This window comes from Coregonus lavaretus (genome assembly GCF_964263955.1).
Source record: "Coregonus lavaretus genome assembly, chromosome: 31".
NCBI classification, from domain to species: Eukaryota; Metazoa; Chordata; class Actinopteri; order Salmoniformes; family Salmonidae; genus Coregonus; species Coregonus lavaretus.
The window spans coordinates 16,036,772-16,059,241 of record NC_140018.1 but is presented as its reverse complement, the minus strand read 5'-3'; the positions used below and the strand labels follow the sequence as shown (position 1 = coordinate 16,059,241).

The window sequence follows — 22,470 nt, the reverse complement described above, 5'->3', positions numbered from 1 at the left end:
CTGCTCCCTTATGACTGTTCTAACAAGGCCTTCTAGAAGATTCTGTTGCTTTGGGAGCTGGTTCAGCATCTTGTATGACTGCTTTTTACTCTTCTTCTTGTTAATAACTGTTAGTTACTAAAATATTATTTGTCAAAGTCTGCTGCCCAGCCAGAGCCTCCTTCCCTGCTCCTCTGGTACTTTTCCATTCATATAACATGTAGGACTAACTTGTGGTGAAGAAGTTCCAGACAGTGTTGGTTGGCATTGAGAGAGTGAGTGTTCTCAGTGTTAATAGTCACACAGCCAGCCAGCCACAGTACAGAGCAGACTGGGCCCATGTTAACTGCTTAATGGCCTCTGGGATCTACCATAAATCACCTCCCTCCCCTCCCTCTCCACTGCCCTCTCCTGTGATAAATGAATCCAGCCATGAAATGTATGCAGCCCATTCACACTTAAATGCCGATAAAGTAAATTATCTTGACCTAAACTGGAGCAGTCGCGGTTCAGGGGCCCCATATGAATGAGAAAAGTTTTTTGGAAACAATAGTTTGGGGGACTAAATAAGTTGAAAAGTTAGTGTTAGTGAGTGTGTGCGTCTGAAATTGGATATGATTTAATGTCAGTTCGTTCATTGCATGACTTAGAAGAGGTGAAGGAAGTGTGCCCCCTGCTGTTAACACTGGGGATATGTATGTGTTGTGATAAAATAAATAAAGGTTGGTAAAGTCACAGTGGTTAGGATGGATACATATCACTGTTGATCAATGTCAGTTTGACTTATATCCCCATATGCAGAGATATACTGTAGTGCCCCATGAGTCAGTGACACTTAATGAATGATCACCCTGACGATATTATTGATAGAGTAGTAGACAGACACCCATCATTTCCCCATCACACCACCTTCATTGTATTACCCTCCACTCATCTTTCTTTCTCCCATCCCCTGTTTCCCTCTCTCCTTCTAGATGAGGTGTATGGGAACAGTCTGATCTCGTCGATGATAGACAGCTGTAACTGTTCAGACTCCAGTGATATAGAGCTGAGTGACGACTGGGTCGGCAAGAAATCCCCAAAGATATCCAGAGGCAGCAAGTCTCCCAAACTTACCAGGTAATAAACAGCCTTTATACTGCACTCAGTATAAAACTATTATTAATGAATAACAAGCATGTGTTTTGATTTAGATTAATTGTTGTACTTACTATTTTGGGACGATTCTATTATTTGGAGTTCACAATGAAACCCAAATGTTTTGTTTGGACCTACAAAGTACTGACTAAGCTGCCACATTTTTGTCTACTAATGCTGCTTGAATATTATGCACTGTTTTGTTTCATTTGTTTCACTGCATGCCTAAACCTTTCTATTTCATGTGCTACCTTCTCTGTAGAGACTTAGTCTGTCCCTTTACCAACAGGATCAATATTGACCCCAGGAAGTCCCCCAAACTGTCCCGCGCTACGCAGGAGATCTCGCGGTCGCCACGGTTACCCATCCGGAAGCCGTCCATTGGATCCCCAAGTCTCACCCGCAGAGAGTTCCCCTTAGATGACATCACACAGGTAATGGACCTCATTCTGATTTCCTTTCTGTCCTATCATCATACATTTGAGGGATTTGAAGAAGTACTGATTTGTTTGTGGTTTTTGTCTTTTGCAGCATAACTACCTTGCTCAGGTCACATCCAACATTTGGGGAACAAAGTTTAAGATTGTGGGACTTGCCACCTTCTTGCCAACCAATCTTGGTGCAGGTAACTACCAATCAGTTACTTCTGAGGGAAATTAAAATACCTTTTTAACTATGGTTCCAATTTATGTAATAACCGTATTCCTTCTCCCCTCTTTCTTTTGTCTCCTATTTTCCCCCTTTTACCCCCACTTCTCTCTCTCTCTCTCTCTCTCTCTCAGTGATCTACAAGACGAGTCTGCTCCACCTGCAGCCCAGACAGATGACCATCTACCTGCCGGAGGTGCGTAAGATCTCCATGGACTACATCAACCTGCCCGTGTTCAGCCCCAACGTCTTCAGTGAGGACGAGGATGACCTGCCCGTCACCGGGGCCTCCGGCGTGGCCGACGACAACCCTCCCTGCACCGTCAACATCCCCATTGCCCCCATCCACAGCCCTGCCCAGGCTATGTCCCCCACCCAGAGCATCGGCCTGGTCCAGTCCCTCCTAGCCAATCAGAACGTCCAGCTGGACGTCCTATCCAATCCCACGGCCATCTCCTCCGTGGCTGCTGCAGGGGCGGGGGGGTCGTCTGACCAGGGCCAGGACACCATCCTGACCGCCCAGTACACGGTTCCCAGCAGGTACTCAAGTCCTGGACAGGTCATCTTTGGAGGGCTGGAGATGAGCCGGCTTCTGGTTGGGCCTCCTTCCTCTCATCACCACCACCAACAACAACAACAACAACAACAACAACAAAGCCATCAACAACAACCGCAGCAGCAACATCATCAGCAACAACAAATTCAGCATCAACAACAACAACAGCTACAGCACCACCATCAACAGCTACAACAACAGCAACAACGACTAGCGCAGCAACATCACCAACAGCAACTGGCACAGCAACATCAACAGCAGATCCAGCAGCAGCAGATGCTGCAACACCAACAGATGCAGCAGCAGCAGATCCACCAGCAGCAGCAACACATTCAACAGCAGATCCAGCACATGCAGCAACAGCAGCAGCAGATCCAACAACAACACCAACAACAGCTCCAGCACCAACAACAGCTCCAGCAGCAGTTACAGCAGCAACAGATACAGCAGCATATGCAACAGCAACAACAACAGCAACAGCATCAGCAGCACCATCAGATGCAGCAACAGCAGCAGATACAACAGCAACAACACCATCAGATGCAGCATCAGCTCCAGATCCCTGTCCCCTCTCAGGTGTCAGGTGCAACGGTGCACCAGCTCCAACAGGGCGCGCTCCAGATCCAGATCCCCCACCCTGCAGGGGGGCTGGTGGCTGAGAGAAGGGTCAGTGTAGAAAATGAGCACCTGCTGAAGATCAAACCCACCCGCTCTGCCCCCCAGCTGGCTGAGGGGGACACGGTGGTGTTCAGTGCCCCTCTGGAGCTCAGCAAGATGAACCCCCCACCCCCCTACCCCGGGACGGTGGCTGCTGCTGCAGCTGCAGCCTCTGGACAGGCTGGGGGCAGTAACGGCACCCCGCCGCCAGTGGACCTGTGCCTGAAGAAGGGTGAGTTCTCCCTGTATCCGCCTGGCCAGCAGGCGGCACAGTACCCAACGCCGCTAGGCTACGAGCGGATAACTACATTCGACAGCAGGGGTAACGTGGAAGAGGTGTGCCGGCCTCGAACGCGGCTCGTCTGCAACCAGAACATCTACACGCTCCAGGTCCCGGGAAGCTCAGCCACCCTCCGGGTTACCTCCTCTTCTTCCTCCTCTTCCTCATCGGACGGGAAGAAGATCCAACTGCCCTACGCCTCAGCAACCCTCAACAGGCTCACCGTTCCCCGCTATTCCATACCCAGCGGAGATCCGCCCCCCTACCCCGACACAGCCAATCAGAACACCACAGGGGGGAGGAGCCCCGGACAGAGGCTGGACAGCAGTCTGATCCACGCCACACTCAGACGGAACAGCCGAGAGGCCGCTCTCAAAGTCTCCCAGATGCTGGACCCTCAGAGGACCCTGCCCCCCAAAGCCAAATCCCAAAACGCTGCACTGGCGGCTTCCTACCAGCAGAGGGTGCCCACAGCCCTGTACACCTGCAGTCAGTGCAGTAGTAACAGCAGTTCGCTTAGCAGTGCAGCCAGCAGTGCTCCCAGTGGAACTGCGAATGGAATCGCAGGAGGTACAATCATTAGACAGGATTTCCCTCTGGGGAATGGAGCTCCTCACAGCACGGTGATCGTCCACTCCAACAGCGCCTCTCCCTTAGCCTCTCATTCCTCCTACAACCTGCTGAGCCTGGATGGCTCTGGGAATGGAGGAGGAGGTGGGAACAGAGACAGGGCTGACTATGTGAACTCTGCCTTCACAGAGGATGAAGCACTGAGTCAGTCATTGAGGCATCTGGCGCTAGGGGGTGCAGATGTGTCTGGACTGACAGTCAAGAGGCCTCCGCCGTACCAGTGGGACCCAGCCGCCACTGAGGAGGTGTGGGTGCCCCAGGAACGGACTGGTACTCTGAGCTCTGCTGCCCCCCCCGGCACCCACAAACCACCCCCGCTCATCCTCAGCCCGGCCCAGCACCTCGACCTCTCCCGGCTGCCTTTCGTCCTCTCCCCCAAGTCCCCCACCAGCCCCAGTGCTGCCTCTTTCCAGGCCGCCGCTGCAGCTGCAGGTTACCAGATCTCCCTCCAGTACGCTCCTGGCACAACCTACAGTGGGCCCCAGCAGCAGCCCATGCCAGGCTCTCCCCGGCTTTGCTCCCCTAAGGAGGTGGTGGCCCCGGTCCCCTTCTCCCAGCAGGATGCCACCCTGGTCCTTCCACCTGGCTATCCAGCCAACCTGTCTAACCTGGCCTGCTGCCCCCTCCCTCCAATGTACCCGGGGGGTAGCTCCTGTGCCGGGCTCCCCATCCCCCCCATTGCCCTACACACTCCCTGGGGCACCTACAATCCCTGCCCCCCCATGCCCAGCCCTTCGGGGACGCTGCCCCCCATGCCCGCCAAGCTCTCTCAGATGATGGTGGACAAGTCAGTCCTCTCTCCCCCTCCTCCCCCACCACCTCCCCCTCCCCCAGCAGAGATGCAGCTGCAGGGTCACGGTGGCTCCCCAGAGGCCATGGCCATGGAGGCCGGAGAGGGCTTCCAGGAGGTCCTCTCCCTCAACGAGAGCCCCGTGCCCAGCAGCGCTGACAAGTTCGGCAAGAAGAACCGCAAGCGGGCCGATGGCAGGGTTGAGGAGGCCAATGCACCGGCCATCGCCGAGGGAGGCAAGTCCAAGAAGGAGGGTCGGGCCCTGGGCGACTTCAACTCTCTGATCTCCAGCCCGCGGCTGAGCGGCAGGGACAAGAAGAAGCCCAAAGGCCAGAAGGAGCAGCAGCTAAAGGCTAAGAAGCTGAGCAAGGCTCCCACAAACAGTGAGTTCCAGGACAGCTCAGAGAGTGAACCTGAGCTCTTCATCAGTGGGGACGAGCTGCTCAACCAGTGCCAGAGCGGCAAGAAGGGCTGGAAGAGCAAGAGGAGCCTGCGGGTGGCCAGCGAGCTGGAGGAGATCAAGTGCCGCAAGGCCAACGAGAAGGAGGACCGCGGGCTGGGAAGCCAGGGCTTTGTCTATGTCATGGCCAACAAGCAGCCACTGTGGAATGAGGCCACTCAGGTCTACCAGCTGGACTTTGGGGGACGTGTCACACAGGAGTCGGCCAAGAACTTCCAGATCGAACTGGAGGGGAGACAGGTGAGGTGGCTTCAGATGTAGTTTTCACACATAGATGGGAAGTTTGGTATAGATAGTGTAGGAATGTAGAAGAGTGAATCCATTCGCTTGTAAGAATATGAAATGGAACAAATATAAATATAATTCAGCATTCAATAGGGAAATAGCTCAGAGACTCATGACAATCTGAAATGTTGTGTTTGTTAGCTTCCTGTCTATTTTCTCTAACTGTGTGTTTGTTTGCATTTGTGACCAGGTGATGCAGTTTGGCAGGATTGACGGCAACGCCTACATCCTGGACTTCCAGTACCCGTTCTCTGCTGTTCAAGCCTTCGCAGTGGCTCTAGCTAATGTCACTCAACGCCTCAAATGAGGTCCCACCCTCCACTTACACTGAATCCTAGCGTGGATCGGACCATCTGCTGGAAGATTATTTAATTTGAAGTTACTTTAATATAGGAGAAGAGACTGAAATCAACTCTGTTTGCAAATCGCATCGCAAGCGAGAAAACGAGACACTGTGGTGCTGCACTGCCCAATGTGGCCACCAGAGGGTGCAATAAGCATGGGCTGCAGGCATTGGAGCAGGGCCATAGTCTGCCTTGGCACTGTCAGCGGTCCCCTGTACTGCTTACATGGCCCAAGAGCTCAGCTTTCTGTAGTCGTCATGCAAATAAATGCTGCTTTAGCTAATGGAAGCTAGCTAGTGGAAAGACTTATCTCACAACCTTAAAATGGTTTGGGTTTTCTGTCGGTATGGTTATGAGAGATGAGTCGTTCTCTCTGCAGTTTTAAAAAGGAGCAGCAGTAATACTTGAAAAAACTATCTGGAAGATTGAAGATGTCGTTTTTTTCTTTCCAGAGCGTACAGGTACTACTGGGCACTGAAATCCGTTGCTGTATGAAACTTAAGTGAAACCGTTATCATCACTTAATAACACTGCTTTGGCTTTTAGGTTTTTACACCTGAAGATAAAAATGTTCTTGGCTTTTGAAATGTTATTTTTTAGTTATCTGCCATGTGTTTTGTTACAATCCAAATCTATCTTGGCTGGATTTGAGGTTTCAATAAATGCATTGTATTGTTGGAGCACTAGCACACGCAAATGCGCAAGTTGTCTGATTTCCCTGTTGTCATGAACTTTGGAGAGGTAAGGGGGGAAAAAGATGTAAGCTGAACGGCAGTCCTTGGAATTTGAAGGAAGAAAAGATGATGTAACTCATATGGTTTAATGTATCTCTGCATTTGTTTTTCCTCTTGTTACGAATAGGTCATACAGTATTCAGATATGAATTTTAACATTGTAATTGTTCTTTGTATTCATGTTCTTATTATACAATCTTAGTACCTTGTTTACATGTATTTCAAGATGTCTGCTTTATTTGGGAGAGACAGAGACTTAATTGAAATACTGTTCTGTACACTACAAAATCGGTGTGTTTTAAAACGGTTTTACAGAATAGTTGTGACCGTTATCCTGTATCTCCCATTTTTATCATGGTGACATGTTGATGGGGATGCAAACAAAGATCCTAGAGGTAAGAGTTCACCAATCTGAACTCTGACTTTTGTTTCCCTGACATGAAGTGATTTGTCACCTGCTGTCACTTCTGTGAAGTGAGCGTCAGCATGTAGGCGTGTCCTACCCTTAAGCCCACACTAAACAAGTAAGCAAGGTACAGGAAATATTTTTGTATATTTCACCTATGCCATTTCATAATTATTATTATTATTATTATTTTTAAGTCTTGTAAATATTTGCCACATATCAGTCATAAATATTGTAAAATGATCTGGTGGAGTTGGACGAACAGCTGTTTTCATCGTAGCCAACTGTGTAGGTTCAACATTATGGAGGATAGCTATAGAAATACACTACAATCACTGAGAAACCTGACATGTTTCTATTCTTTCAGTCTTTGAAGTCAACCTCAATTAAGGAGAAAGCTATCTTAACTTGTTAAAACTTGGCAAGCTGAACCTGCAATCTTTTAAGCGGACTAGTTTTTTTTAGACAGCCAGGCTTGGGGTCTCTGACCTGTGAACAGTCTGCAGGGGAAGGATGCTGGAGCAAAAGCAGATAGACACTTCAAGTGTTTGCGGACTTAAGTGTGGTAAGATACCTGTTAACATCATCCACACTACTCATTTTCAAACGTATCATTGGAAAAATATCTAATTGATGGATGGTTAGGATCACTTCAAAACGTGCGTGCCAAAAGATGGAATTACTACATTTGGAAGATTAATACAAAGGGGCCTAGATCACGTGTGTGCACATGTGTGTGACAGAGAGAGCGATCACTCCAAAGCAGATCCACACACACATCATGGTCTTGACAGCAATGAGATTATTAGATTTGATTAGATTTTTCTTTCTTCCTCTGAGCTGTATGTGATAGTTGTTGGTTGGGGTGGGATTAAGATAGACTTGATTTAAAGAAAATAACATTACTTAAAAATATCCATCAATGTTCATTTTGTGTTAACAGACAATTTTGTTGTGCAATATTTTCTAAAGAAAGGTTCTCCCCTCACCAACACTGTTTGACAACCCTTCACTTTCACACTAGTAGTGTGGGGAAACTATGAAATTAAATTTCTTTTTGCTGGTCTGTACATTTTATTTGAGATTGTTTTCTTAAGCTGAAGGCTGTACATAACTTGTTGACTTTGCTGAATATTTCTTTCTGTTGAAAGGGGTTTGTTACTGGTGTAGCCTATTTGTCAGATCATGGGAGGGGGGGGGGGGGGGCAAGCTGGGCAGAGGCAACTTTTCAGTCTGTTCTGTGAAGTTTGCAGTGGATGGGAGAAGATCTGAACAAGTGCCCTGTCCTTGAGTGTAGTTGGTAGTAGTCATTAAGGAAGTATCTGTCAAGTATGTCTGTGTTCAATTGTGAGGTCAACCGATCCCATAAGTGTTATCTATGTTAACTTTTTCAGTGTGTGTATTTCCACCAATTCTCCCCCTCGAGAAAGCTAAACCTTTTTCACTCCGTTAAGCGTTTTATTTTATTTTATTCTCACCATGCAATATAAATCTACATGTTCATGTTGTTGACTGACTGGTCAATTTTGATTGCGTATTATCTCAATACAACTCACACATCAGTCCACGACATGAACATTTGGGTAAGCCACTGAAAACATGATCAAATCTCCCGTGGACACTGGTTTAGGATTCTCAATTAATTAATTTGGTGAACCTGTAGTAGACATTGTAGGATTTGGCTTTGTGTTTGATCAGAAATGTGCTTTGTACATGTAGTTGTAGACATATATGAGAAAAAAACTTGAAAAAATCTGAGTGATTTGGTGACTGAATGTTTATAGTGAACGGTAGTAAGGCATGCCATGTTAATTATTTTACAATTGTATATGTCACGCATCTTTTGAATAAAATGTAATTGTTTCAGAAAAAAAGTTGTGTCTAGTCAGATATTTTATCGTTCAAGCACTTCGGAGTGCCTTGGAACCCTGTGGGAACCCTAAGTGTTTCATAATGAAAAATGTACGACGTCTTTATATCCTTGCACAGGTTTCTTCTATAAGCCTACGAATTCTATTTAACAATGATCAACTTTACTATGTGTTATAAAGCTAAAATTTTAATTCCTAGTAGCAGTAGCCCTCTAAAACAAAGTGTATGTTGGGCACATTAAAAGTCCCATCGAAAATTGTTTCCTCTGAATGTAGTAAACCTGGTATCCGTGCAGATCTTCAATCACTGTCGCTTGCCTCTATCCAAGGTGCTGAATTATGTCACGTGATTCTCACCGTTGTATTTGTGTGTGTATGTGCGCTTCCGCCCCCTCTTTTTTTGTGTTTTTTCTTTAGACCTGCACAAACAAAAAAGCTTTGCCTGCAGTTTCAATTAACAGAGGGAACACAAAAGAGAGACACCGGCGTTGTTTTGTAAAGGCTGCGGATTATTTCCCATCGCCATTTTCAGACCCTCGGACACCGGCACGATGGACACCGACTACTCTGCCTTCGAAAACCCACTGTACAGCGAACTGAAATATTTCTGTAAGAAGATACAGGAGGCCTATAACGAACTAAAGGAAGACCTGACACCTTACCGCGACGATCGTTTTTACAGGTAAATTATAAGGTCACTACACCAATATTAAATTATCCAATTGCTGGATCTTTGTGTTAATTAAATCATTACTCTACAATGAACAAGCATTTGTGAGCATACATTAGGCCTATTGAGTGCATTTATGATTTTCATGTAGGTATTAAAAGAATGATACGATTAATAACATTTGTCAATGTGTATTTACAATATGGATGTAGCCTTCTGTACAGAATATACAGCTGCAGCCATGCACCACCCTCAACATGGCGCATTGTGGTTTAGGTGCGCTATAAAGCATCCACTGGTTTTCTTTGGACAGTTCCGTGTTTTGCAGGTTTAGATAAGCTTTTCATTTATCTTTCGGTTTTATAGGATCTTAAGTCAAATAGAATGTGTTCCTATAGGCTACCTTCTTCGTCTCAAAAATGCTGTGTTATTTCTGCTGAGAATACAATAAAACTAAAACATTCTTAATAAATTACCTTAATCATTTTAAGGTCATTATGGCAGAAGCCTATATGCTATAGGCAGAGGCCACTGAGTGAAGGCAACAAGTGTTGGGGTGTAATCATTACTCCAAACAGTTGCAAAATGGAACGAAAACTAGCGTTTCTATTGGACAAATTCAGCAAACAGGGCGGGACCTACATTAATCTTTCCAATAGAAACGCTAGTTTTCATTGCAAAACAGAACGTTTTGCAACTGTTTTGAGTAAGGATTACAACCCAAATCAGAGGTTTGGCAAAATAGCCTACCAACAGAGATATTAGAGAAAGGAGGAGATAGAAATCCCATTGGGCTATGAACGGAGGACTGTTTAACGCCCCACCCAGCAGACTGTCGACCAATCGCGTTCACGTTGTCATGATGTGTCACGCGGTTGCTAAAATAATCGTCACGCAATCCCTTCTCAAAGTCAGGGTATGAGTCGAGAAACCTGACTATTTTCCTCGAAAGTACGTAATGTCACGATTCCAAAGCTATACGATATTACAGAGAAAATGTTAGTTATCTTACATCTCGGAAAATATTTGTAATATTGTACTTCTTCACGAAATTCATGCTAATGTTGGGTTTTTGAGCTAGCGCCCAATTGACTCTCATTCACTCCTTGAAGGAGAGCTATCCTTGTCCAAAACAGCCCAGAATGCACCGCGCGGCCCATTGCGACGCGTGGGCAACGTACACGGTGTTAATACGATTTTAATGGAGTTTCCCATCTCCTCAAAAGTATCTCTGCTACCATACAGGGTGCAATCATCATATTTCATCTCTGCAGATTAGCACAGTCAATTTGGATACATTATTTATATAACACTAGATCACTAATAGAGTGCGCTGTGTTGAAGCCACTGTGCCTCCATCTTGGCACTCCCCCACCATTGTAAAAAGATTGAGGACGTTATAGAAATGCATTTATTAATGTCTACATTCGTTTTTGCCACATGTATTATATTACAGACACCTTCATGTATATTTTTAAATTATACATAAAAAAAAAAGACAAAATATATAAAAACATTTTCCTTAAAGTATACTTTTTTGACATTACTAATGTTTCTGTCATTTTTAAATACAGGTAATTTTGTCCTTGAAACATTTTATTGAAATACTGTAGAATTCCATTCATTCCTATGGAGGACTGCTTCTACTGGGGAGTGCCAATATGGCTGACCATGGCTTCAAAGCTCTCAATGGCCAAAACATAGCATCAGCAATCCAGGATTTATATACATCGTTGGTTTGAATGCATGATGGGTCTTGTTGTATACAGGCACAATTGAAATCACGTTTTTCATTAGAGTTGAAATGGGGATGAAAATCTGACAGATGCGCTTGCAACAACCAAACCCACTCCCTCCCACTGAGCTACAATAAAATGCTCCTCCTACTCCCCTGTCCCCACGTGACTTCAGTCCCGCGACATCCAGTGGTGACGTAGCATTCCGGTTGTCGCATACAGACTGATGTATACGGATGTGGATTTTACCTGGACATTTTGATTTTATCTCGATTCTAGAGTGAGAATCTACCGAAATGGATGTGTAAGTTCACATGTTTAAGACTATCTACAACTTAGTTTTATTGTTTCCCCTTCATATCGTACATTTTAATCTCGAAACGTTAGTTTCTGCCAGTCGTCTGCTTGCAACGGGTTCCACCTACTTGACAGATACACCTATTTTACACGTTAACTAACTAGTTTGCACGCCACCGTATTTTTATTGGCAGGTGTTTTTTCGTCTGTCTTACATTCTGGTACCGGTGTGTGTTACTAAGCAATATATTAACACATATCTAATGTGACTAATTTCTTATCTAACGTTACCAAAATCTGATGTTGTGTAACTTATAACGGGCCAAATAATAAGCCTCTCACGCTACCTAAACTAGCCTAAATTACTGAGTTGCATTATGCTTGCATCTTATTATGACAGTTTCTTAAAATGTCTTGAGCAATGGTCTTCAAATCAAGAAATGTTCATCCTATAGATAGGACTCTGAGATTGTGTTTGCAGGAAACTGATTGTAACATGGTATTCTCTCTCAATTTCAGGCTAGCCCCCATGCGGCTATACACACTCTCCAAAAGACACTTTGTTTTGGTCTTTGTGGTGTTCTTGATCTGTTTTGGCCTCACCGTCTTCATTGGTATAGCAGGTATGTAGTTTTCATATAGTCTATCAATGTGCACACTCTTAGTATATCCGCAGTTGGCCCAAGTCTATATTACTACTAGGAAACACTGAGCCAGAAAGGCTAGCTAGGGTGAATGAGTAATGCAGCAGCCAGCCAACATAATCAGAGGGTGATGACTGGCGTCTAATGGCTGAAGTTTTATCTGCAAGGAAATCCTGATAAGTCCACCCTCTTCTCTCTCTCTCTCTCTCTCTCTCTTAAAGCCTTACTAGAAAGATCCTTATTGGTAATATTACACCATTTCCCTAAAGTGAAAAGAATGTAGTAAATGCTGTGTCTGCACAATGATGGATTTGCTGTAGGAAAGGGATCTAGTCGAGAAGACTAAGGACTTAGTTTTGCCTATAGGCGTGACTAGCCTGTTTGTGCAGGAATTACTATTTGTGCAGGAACTTGGTCTGGTCCTGACCTGGTCCTGAAGGCCTGGAGAATGATGTTGCAGAATCCTTTTGCTTACCTCGTTCATTCTTCTGCAGGTCCTAAAATCCTTGCGGAGACTAAATACAGTGGAGATGAACTGCTGGCCAAAAATCAATCCATAAAGGTAAGACAAGCAAAGGTATAAATACATGTCTTGCCAGGATCACAGGGAATGTGCTTGAACTGTTTGCTTTATGTCAGAAATGGCTTTTATGAGTGCACAAACCTGCACCACCCTGATGCTTACACATTTGTGAGACTGGGGTAGTAAATGGGAGAAAAAGTGCACAGTCCAAAATCAACACTTAGCTCTCACGAGTCCTGGACACACCTTGATGTACACTCTTTGACATTGTGATGTTCTGAGTATTACATTTTACATTTTAGTCATTTAGCAGACTCTCTTATCCAGAGCGACTTAGTTAGTGAGTGCATACATTTTTTCATGCTGGACCCAGTGGGAATCGAACCCACAACCCTGGCGTTGCAAACGCCATGCTCTACCAACTGAGCTACACGGGGGGCCAGTATGGTTCTGATATGGATCTAATATGGTTTCAGACTGGTCCCTTCATCCTGCAGTCCCCGCCCCTCTCCACCTATAACCAACAGCTATGGCTCACCTGTATGATGCAAGTGGAACACAGCACTGGTGAGATCTACTCCCTTAGAAATTATGGTCGTTTTACTTTAAAGATCCATACGACATATGAAAGTCTTATTACGTTTTTTTGTCTTTGTCTCTGTTCAGTGGTGGACTTCCAGCAGCACTTTGAGATCAATGTGGAGCTGAAGGGAGTTATGCAGGATGCCAGCGTCATGCACATCCGCAGCAACGTGCACCAGAAATCACGCACGCTGCACTGTGGTGCTGTGAGTGGCAATCAATACATCAGTCTGTCCATTCATCAATCAGTTAACCAGTTTGTCAGCCAATTGACGAGTCAGTCATCAATCAGTTATCAACCAACCAATTGGTCAATGAACTGAACATTTAGAAAGCTATGTGATATAGATCCGTATTCCAACAAGGTGTCTGTCCCACTGTTTCCTCCTGCAGAAGTGTGATGAGATTATCGTGGTGCACCTGGGCTATCTGAATTACACACAGTACCAGATCAATGTCAGCTTCAAAGGCCTGGAGAACATCACCTACGAAGTCAAGGTCAACTTCATGGTGAGAAGCTGGAAAACCTGTTTAAACTGTCAGCTGGCTGTTTCTGAAGATGCATCTCTTCCTACTGACACATATTGGCTTTGAACTGCAGTTCAATGACACGTTTCTCTCCCCTCTCTCTCTTTCACACTCTCGCTCTCTTTCACTCTCACAGTGGAAGATGTATAATCCCTCGTTCTCTCAAGTGGAGATCTGGTTCCGTTTTGTCTTTGTGGTTTTGACCTTCATGGTGACGGTAAGAGATCTATGCAATTTAATCCATATTTATTGTGTTTCTGCAGTGTATGTTTGTCTTTGTATGTTAGTCTTTGCTGTTGTGTATTGCAGTGCATGTTTGCTCACTCTCTGAGGAAGTTCTCCATGAGAGACTGGGGCATTGAGCAGAAGTGGATGTCCATCCTGCTGCCTCTACTACTGCTGTATAACGGTGAGTCACTGAGTTGTTTACCACTCTTTCCTTTGTGCCTTCCACTGTGCACCAGGCCTTGATATTTAAACTGTAATATGTTTGAATGTACCCATATGAAGGCCTAACCTTGATGTTAAAACCCATATACACTACAGTCTTTAGGTCTTTGAGGTTTTTTATCTGTTTTGATGGTTGGGGTTCTTGTTTCAGATCCATTTTTCCCGCTGTCATTCCTGGTTAACAGCTGGTTTCCGAGGACTCTGGATGCGTTCTTCCAGGCCCTCTTCCTGTGTTCCCTGCTGCTCTTCTGGCTCTGTGTTTACCACGGCATCCGGGTCCAGGTGGGTCTCACATTCATCTTTAACCAAACTCTATATTTTAGTATTGGAACCCAAAACCAGTCTGGTGTCCATTGTCTAATCCCAGATTGTTCTGGTTCCTGTCTCAGGGAGAGAGGAAGTGTCTGACGTTCTATCTTCCTAAGCTGGTCATCGTCGGCCTCCTGTGGCTCTCAGCAGTTACCTTGGGGATATGGCAAACGTAAGTCTGAAGAACTCTGTCAAACTAACACTGTATAACAGACTCTGTTTGGAAAAGGATGTGATGAGCTCTAATTTCCTTTACATCCACAGGGTCAATGAACTACAGGACCCCACCTACCAGTACAAAGTGGACATTGCTAACTTCCAGGTGAGTGGAACACATTTACCTTCTGTGAGATTATTTTTATGTAAAATTCCAAAAGCACACATCCATTATTTTTTTCAACCTGGTAGAATTTGGGACATTAACGGTGGAGGTAGTGCAACGTCCATGTTGATAAAAGTTATTGTTGTACTTCCAGGGCATGAAGATCTTCTTCCTGGTGGTGGTGACCCTGTACATCCTGTATCTCATCTTCCTCATCGTCAGAGCTTGTTCTGAGCTCAAGAACATGCCCTATACCGGTAACAATGATGCAGTTGTCATATTTTAATGCCAATAGAGTTATGGGTTCCCTTTGCCTTTGATACATTCACTCTCATTTAGCTTTTCCTAATATTCTTTATATTGATCTGTGGTCTCATCTTGGTCATCAGATCTCCGGCTGAAGTTTCTGACTGCGCTGACGTTCGTGGTCCTGGTAATAAGGTACGGTCACTGTCACCTGTTGCCTTGGGTTGACTTCCATTGAGCCTGGTCATGGTATCTAAACTGGATGGATCAAACATAATAATATTGTCTTATCCCATCCTTTCTCTCTAGCATGGCCATACTCTATCTGAGGTTCGGTGCCAAGGCTTTGCAAGACAACTTTGTGGCTGAGTTGTCAACCCATTACCAGAACTATATCCTTTCTTGTCAATGTCTTTTTTTGTCATTTAGCAGATGCTCTTATCCAGAGCGACTTACAGGAGCAATCAGGGTTAAGTGCCTTGCTCAAGGGCATATGGACAGATTTTTCACTTAGTCAGCTTTGGGGTTCGAACCAGCAACCTTTCGGTTACTGGCCCAACGCTCGTAATCGCTAGGCTACCTGCCATCTAATGTCTTCTCTTCTATTGTGAATTCTGTGGTCAGTAGCATAGGGTTCAAAACATTGTCATCTTGACGAGCTTTGCATGCGTTAGATATGATGTTAACTAGTTTACTTAGATGTGATCCTTAACTCCAGACTTACCAGCTGAATTTTTATCTTTCTATGGCTTACTCAACTTTTACTTGTACACATTAGCATTTGTGTATTCCCCCTCAAAAGACGCCATTTATGGTAAGTGATTATTGAGGAAAAAAACATGCAATGAGAATTGAAAGATGAGACTGAAACGGCAATAAGTAACCAATCTCATTATCTTGTGTATTAGACTCCCAGTTGAAGGATAATCCTGCATTCTCCATGCTCAATGACTCCGATGATGAAGTTATATACGGGTAAGTAATCATGTTAATTCACTGTCTCTCATTACCTTTATGTTATACATCATTCTACTTCAAAGATGTAGGAGTCACTGTCTTGAGATCAATTCAATTCTAGATATTGGATTCTGCATATGCCTGCTTTGAATGTCTAAATGTGTTTCTGCTCAGACTAATAGATATGTCTTTCTTTTCTATGAAGGAGCGATTACGAGGAGATGCCTTTGCAAAATGGCCGTGCCATCAAAGCAACAGCGAAGTACCAGAATGAGAGTGACAGCGACTGATCTCATTCCTGATTGGTGCGTCACTCACTCCCCTGTTGTCCTGATCGAATCCTTGAGGGGGTTCTATTAAACTGGCCCTGGTTGCATCAGGCAATGGCCCGTCACGTGACCGGGCGAAGACTGTGAGGGAGGCGCACCCTTCTCAAATCGAACAATAAGACAGGCAGCATGATGCATCTCTTTTTCTCTTTTTTTTTTTTTTGTTTACTCGTTTTCATTGGGAAGGCAGATAAAGCTTTTTTAAAAATCAAAATCAATTGCTTTTACATGTGAAAACAGAGTCTTACTCATTTCTCCATGTGCTTAAACTATGTCACTTTTGTTTTGAGCCGACTTTGCTGTCAGCCAGAACGGGGCACACGGCTCATGCCCGGGAGGCACCCCGATCACAAAACGATTGCAATCACTTTTCACCCGGTGCAAATTACGCCTGCCCGGGCTAGCCTAATCGAATCCCCTCATTGGACAGCACATACAACGAACGAACCACCATTTGTAAATAAGGAACGTTTGCATAAATAATGCAAATGGTAATATACTGTAAATGTTAGGGTTGTGAAGGTCATGGAATTTTGAATGATGGTAATTGGCCAGCCAAATGACTGCGGTCTCCGTAATAATCGTTTTTTTAACACACATTTTCTCCTCCTTCGCTCCTGACTGCATGTGCTGCCATAGAAATATAATTAATTATTATTCTGCTGCATTGTGGGGGGAGTTGCTTAGGGAACCGAAGACTTGTTTGCTAGTTTCTTATTTCAGCAAGGAGCAACAAGTTTAATCACGTTAAGAGTACATGTTACCACAGAAACGGACTCAAATGCCCGGCCGTCCCGTCTTGACGGTTTTCATCCATAACCGTCGGTTATACGGTAATTGTGCCAGCCCTAGTACATAAATATATTTTTTAACTGAAAAATTGTGTATTCTGAATGGAAATCCAAAGAAAGGAAGGCGTGTAGGTATGGTCAGAAAATGTTTTGTAGCATTTTAGTTGTTAACTAGCCACATAAAAACAAACATTCTGTTCTGTACACTGTAGTATCGTTTGGTTATCATGAGCCGCATTTCTTAATTCCTGGATATATAGATTAACTTTGAAGTAAAAGGAAAGCGTGACTATTGATCATGGGATTTATTATTTATACAGAAAAATCACAATGTATCTAGAGTTAAACCACTACTGTCTCTTTTTGTGCTTGAAATTTGTTGTTTTTAGCCATTCCTACTAAGCTCTCTGATATTCTGGGTTTATTGAGGGGGAGTTATTCAGAAAACATACCATGCTGACACTGTTTTCATCCAAGACCTTTATCTCAAATGGTTGTAAAACCAGTATACAGCAACAATTTACTGTTGTATGCTTGTCGTATACTCTGTTAACATCCAGAGTAGAAGCATGCATATCCATCAATCTAATACCCATAGAAGTGAAGTTTTCTGAATATTTACCTGACTACCACCATGCGTTATAATAACCAGCAGGGAGAACCTTAAGTTGAGTAGGTGTAGCTAACGGTTGACCCACTCCTTTGCCAATCCATTCTTAAGTGAAGCATTCCTTGTACTCCTGGTGTCCAAATTTAATGTATTTTTGCCCAAAAATTACAGCACTATTGTTATTGTTTAATAGCTATGTAGAATGTACGTTTTCTTCAGTTTTCACATTCCCGAAGCAATAGTCTAGACTTCAGGAATCTTCATATCGTTTAAGTTCATTCGAACACTTCTAATGCTTTATAATTTGAAATGTGTATTGTGAAATATTAAGGCAGGGGTGTCAAACTCATTCCATGGAAGGCCTAGGGTCTGCAGGTTTTTGGTTTTTCCTTGCAATTAAGACCTAGACAACCATGTGTGGGTAGTTCCTTACTAATTAGTGACCTTTAATACATCAATCAAGTACAAGGGAGGAGCGAAAACCCGCAGCCACTCAGCCCTCACTGGAATGAGTTTGACACCTGTATGTTAAAGGAACACTCAAGTAGCATTTAGCATGTTTGTCATATCATGGCCCTTCCATCTTTCATCCTAGCTTGCCTTTCATAGAAAAGCTTTTTTTTGTTTTGTTTACTTCACAAAGGTACTTTGGCTATATGTACATTTCATCATCCATACATATGAACCAAATAATAACATTCTGGCTTATTACTTTGTACCTCTTTATTTTGTTATTCTATACTCAATGGATGATTTTATGGATACAGGTTCTAGGAGGCAAGTTAGTTTTCATCATCATCACTAACCATTTGTCATTTTCTCTCTGAACCAAACGAATGAACTGTTTTGTGTTGAAGGAAATAATTACCACTGATCCCCTGATCCTCTAAACATGTATTCTAATAAAGATGGTGCCTTGTTTTCACTTTGTACCAGGGTCAGGGGTTTCCTCCAAAACCTTGACTGCAGTCTTAAATCTTGTAAAAATATTTTTGTGTTTGTGATGGCGCATCTTTGAATAATAATATATACTTGTGGCTTATAGGGAGATGATTGTGGTGGTTATTTTGAGGTTTGAGTAAGAGCTGTGGTTTTCTTTATGGCAGTGACTTTCTTTTGACTAAATTAGAAAAGCATCCCTATGTTTAATGACTGAGCAGCACTCTGTAAATACTTTATCACATGTAAATAAAGCATTTGTGTATACGGCAAATATTAATTAACTTAATTTATAAAACATGCATGTCGCTGGGCATTGTCTTCCGACAGGTGGCGTCATTCCTACACGAGTCCTCAGCCGATCAGTGCAGATGGAGTTGTCACGCTATCTGACGATAAGACAATGTGTCTCTGGGGTGATCTCTTTACTCAGCATTTCACTGGCCTATAGGTGTTGTGGTGGTAGAATTAATTATAATTGGGGCTTATATTGGAAGCTGGCAAACAAGCAACAATTGAAAACATGAAATAATTTATTCAAACATCACTAACAAATCATAACACATGACAAATTGGTCCTCGTAAAACATAAACAAGATGCACAAAACAGTCTTTAAAAGCAGTAGAAATACTTTGGTATGGTGGACTTTATGCCAACAATCAGTTTGGACGGAATGGAAAAACACGAACTTTCATTAATGTAGTGTAATTGAGTGCAGGCAGTAGTTTCAGATGGCCAGGCCGAAGACACTGACGATGCAGTACATGGATTTATTCTCCCACCTCACTGTACAGCTTCCTGGAAGAGAAGGTTAGGCGGGATCAATGACAGAATCTCCATCTCTAGACTATCTCATATAATCTGGTTGTAGAGATTGTGTGTCTGTGAGAGAGATTCTCACCATCAGTGGTGTTATCCCAGAAGCACGAGCTGGCTGTCTGTAGACCTGCCCCGTTCTTCTGCATGATAACACAGGTCACTGTGGAGAAAGAGAAACAACTGTGAAACGACCCTTTCAGCAATAATACATATTCCACATTGAGCTGGATTTGTAAGTATGATCATTGTATAGGATGATCCATCAATGAAAGTGGTGATGGTATATTTTAGTGAAGGAAATAAAGTAACAATTCAATTGTGGTCCTCTGTAGCTCAGCTGGTAGAGCATGGCGCTTGTAACGCCAAGGTAGTGGGTTCGATCCCCGGGACCACCCATACACAAAAAAATGTATGCACGCATGACTGTAAGTAGCTTTGGATAAAAGCGTCTGCTAAATGGCATATTATTATTATATGTGCCTCCCCCCACAACTGATGTGGCTTGATATAGCCCAGCCAAACACTTTTCCTTTCATTGCATTCAGGGCTACATACCAATGTACTTGAAAGGCTTGCCCAGCTTGCTTAGTTGACTCAGGGACTGCTCCACTATATTGGTAGTCCATTGGTTCACTCTGCTATGTTGGTAGGCATTTCCTCCTATGGCTCCTTCTACTGACTGAAAAGACAGTAAAGACATAAAAAAAAGAGGAACAGGCTTAGTTTCTGAAATTACTGACTATCCAGAGAAAATACCAATGAATAAACGGCAGTGTCACAGACCACATTAGTGTCATTCTCATATTGGTCACTGGCTAGCAAGTAGCAACCAATTTAGTCCCTGCATGATGTCCTTAGCAACGGGCAGCAGGAGATGAGAGTTGTCGCAAGGTAGAAAATAGCTAGGCTACTTTGCTGAACATGAATGTCTCCTACCAATGCAACCATTAGCTAACTTTTCACTTAGCTAAAAGTACCTCTTTGATGATAGTGCTCACTTCGTCAACGACAAAGGCAGTCTGGCAGGATAAAAAGACAAAGGGATGCAGAACAGTTATAGTAGCTGGGGAACAACAGGCGCTAGCTGCCTAGCAAACATAGCTAGAATGCGTCTTCAAATAGCATTACATTTAAACAAATGTTACATTAATTAGCTAGATATATTAGTTAGCCATTTTAAACATCTAGCTAACCTCTTCTCCAGTCTGAAACTCATCCATGATGTGAACGACGAACGACGGTTACCGCTATCCAGCTAGCTCAGCTGTCGCCCAAGTTTGGGTGCGTTTGCGGCGCATGCGCATGGTTGATTATGATCGTTGTTTCTGTACTGGCTGTTGCATGTACAAATAATGTATCATTCTTCACTGTTCAAAATAAAAACAAAGAGACTGGGTATATTTCCATCCTCGCTGATTACATCTTCAAAGCTTACTGTGCAATATTATAACATGAATATCACATAATTGGCTGGCTTTACCTTAAAAACCCAAGAAACCTAATCATGGATAAGAAAAGAGTGCAGGAAATGTATAAACAAAAAAACACGTTTTAAAGCTAATTGAGACAGATACAAAAGTTTATTACATGTAATTTAAGCCATCTAAAAGTTATGAATATACATGAAATTTAATTATTTATACACCATAGAAACAGGTGTATTAAAGTGGGCTGAAACATCGGTCATTCGCAAGTTTGCAGTGTAGGCTAATAGCCACCGGTCTCATTTTAAAGCATGATCAAAAGACAACACATTTAACAAAACATATTTGCACCAGTTTGGATGAAAAACTAATGATAAATTCCTTGAATTACTCCACATAACTGGGGGGGGGGGGGAAACGTGGGCTGCTGGCATGCAGAATAAAGGATCACACCTATAAATACAAATATTTCACTGAACAAAAATCCCCAGACAGACAGTTCAATGTTTGTAAAGAACATCACTTGTTCGATTGCTGAAGCACCTTCTTCCTTCTTTATTTCTGAGTGATGGGGAAGGAGTTCTGATCCATCAGCTCCCCAACTCTCTCCTGGAGTATGTGGACCACCTCGGCCAGAATGAAAACATGGGTCTCGTCAAGGTCCTGTATGATAAACTTCTTTCCCAGGGCAGACGTCTCATCTAGGTACAGTAGGAACTGCTTCATGGCAGGGTCACTGTTTCAAATTGTGGGGAAAGAAGAGATGAGACCTGTGATTTTATCCTGAAACATCTGATTCTCATAGCTGGTACAGTAAAGTAGACAAGCCGGATTTTCTGCATGTTTCATGTGATTAGCTTGATTGATTTCTGTTTGATAATCATAAAATATGATAGGCTTTGTGCAAGCATACCATTCGACAAGAACACCCTTTAGTACGTTGACCATGATGCTGTTAGCTTCCAAACACCAGTCTCCAAAACCTGGAAAAAAGATTGCAACCAAAATGAAGGCGTAAACACCAACACAATGTGACATGCATGTACCTTGAACTATGACAAATTATAAAAGTAATTAACTGAACTGTTGCTTCTCACTGCAGAGGTAATTTACTCATGTTAAAGTGAGACAAGGAGGAGCGAATTGAGGACTAGGTAACGTTAGCAGGCGTTATTAGCATCATTGTTGAATAGCTAGCTAGCCTAGTTTGCTACACTTTGAAATGCTCAGTCTTTGACATGCTTCCTTCACAATCTCAAAACTTGCCGACTTGCGAAAATTCAATCTGGAGTAGATCAGCTCTCTGCTGATTGTCCTTTTGTGGCGATAAATAGCTAATCGGTGTACTATTTTGTACTTACAGAGCTTGAAAGTCTGGCTGGCTGGCTGGCTGCGTTGTCAACAAATACAAAATGCCTTAGCGCGAAAGGCATTGTGGGATGTATGGTGTCCGATGAGGTACAAAGGTTAGGTGGACTGAAAGTTCAAAGCTATAATTCAAATCAATTGTTCAAAA

The 22,470-nt window shown here is 43.5% G+C and overlaps 4 protein-coding genes across 4 annotated transcripts in view; 2 read left to right on the top strand and 2 right to left on the bottom strand.

Annotated features, from left to right (window-relative positions):
• The window catches only part of tulp4a (TUB like protein 4a), a 49,588-nt gene extending 41,506 nt beyond the window's left edge, over positions 1-8,082 (top strand). The window contains exons 10-14 of the mRNA XM_084149520.1: positions 954-1,098; positions 1,406-1,550; positions 1,648-1,741; positions 1,899-5,377; positions 5,613-8,082. Of these exons, the coding sequence (XP_084005646.1) occupies positions 954-1,098; positions 1,406-1,550; positions 1,648-1,741; positions 1,899-5,377; positions 5,613-5,729 (3,980 nt within the window). The 3' untranslated portion in view covers positions 5,730-8,082. The remainder of the gene's footprint in view (positions 1-953; positions 1,099-1,405; positions 1,551-1,647; positions 1,742-1,898; positions 5,378-5,612) is intronic.
• Positions 8,083-11,392: 3,310 nt separating this feature from the next.
• Positions 11,393-18,813, top strand: tmem181 (transmembrane protein 181). Its single transcript, XM_084149498.1, has 17 exons — positions 11,393-11,487; positions 12,000-12,103; positions 12,619-12,686; positions 13,124-13,214; positions 13,314-13,435; positions 13,623-13,739; positions 13,894-13,974; positions 14,067-14,166; positions 14,359-14,489; positions 14,597-14,688; positions 14,781-14,838; positions 14,993-15,095; positions 15,228-15,279; positions 15,394-15,476; positions 15,809-15,898; positions 15,993-16,059; positions 16,247-18,813. Exons 1-17 carry the CDS (start codon positions 11,480-11,482, stop codon positions 16,329-16,331), a joined length of 1,452 nt encoding a protein of 483 aa, XP_084005624.1. The 5' UTR covers positions 11,393-11,479; the 3' UTR covers positions 16,332-18,813.
• A 412-nt stretch (positions 18,814-19,225) lies between these two features.
• Positions 19,226-20,813, bottom strand: dynlt1b (dynein light chain Tctex-type 1b). Its single transcript, XM_084148955.1, has 5 exons — positions 20,724-20,813; positions 20,508-20,549; positions 20,086-20,209; positions 19,613-19,690; positions 19,226-19,509 (listed from the first exon to the last, which is right to left on the bottom strand). Exons 1-5 carry the CDS (start codon positions 20,748-20,750, stop codon positions 19,439-19,441), a joined length of 342 nt encoding a protein of 113 aa, XP_084005081.1. The 5' UTR covers positions 20,751-20,813; the 3' UTR covers positions 19,226-19,438.
• A 278-nt stretch (positions 20,814-21,091) lies between these two features.
• gtf2h5 (general transcription factor IIH, polypeptide 5) lies at positions 21,092-22,377 on the bottom strand. Its single transcript, XM_084148956.1, has 3 exons — positions 22,316-22,377; positions 21,868-21,937; positions 21,092-21,690 (listed from the first exon to the last, which is right to left on the bottom strand). Exons 2-3 carry the CDS (start codon positions 21,900-21,902, stop codon positions 21,510-21,512), a joined length of 216 nt encoding a protein of 71 aa, XP_084005082.1. The 5' UTR covers positions 21,903-21,937; positions 22,316-22,377; the 3' UTR covers positions 21,092-21,509.
• Between the last annotated feature and the right edge of the window lie 93 nt (positions 22,378-22,470).

Bases quoted from the DNA above. Each gene is read 5' to 3' on its own strand.
- gtf2h5 (XM_084148956.1), bottom strand. From the start codon at position 21,902: ATGGTCAACGTACTAAAGGGTGTTCTTGTCGAATG. The intron at 21,691-21,867 runs GTATGCTTGCAC...AATTTGAAACAG, and splicing joins AAGGGTGTTCTTGTCGAATG to TGACCCTGCCATGAAGCAGT.
- dynlt1b (XM_084148955.1), bottom strand. From the start codon at position 20,750: ATGGATGAGTTTCAGACTGGAGAAGAG. The intron at 20,550-20,723 runs GTTAGCTAGATG...TTATCCTGCCAG, and splicing joins AGTTTCAGACTGGAGAAGAG to ACTGCCTTTGTCGTTGACGA. The intron at 20,210-20,507 runs GTACTTTTAGCT...CTGTCTTTTCAG, and splicing joins TGAGCACTATCATCAAAGAG to TCAGTAGAAGGAGCCATAGG.
- tmem181 (XM_084149498.1), top strand. The intron at 14,839-14,992 runs GTGAGTGGAACA...TTGTACTTCCAG, and splicing joins TGGACATTGCTAACTTCCAG to GGCATGAAGATCTTCTTCCT. The intron at 15,096-15,227 runs GTAACAATGATG...CTTGGTCATCAG, and splicing joins CAAGAACATGCCCTATACCG to ATCTCCGGCTGAAGTTTCTG.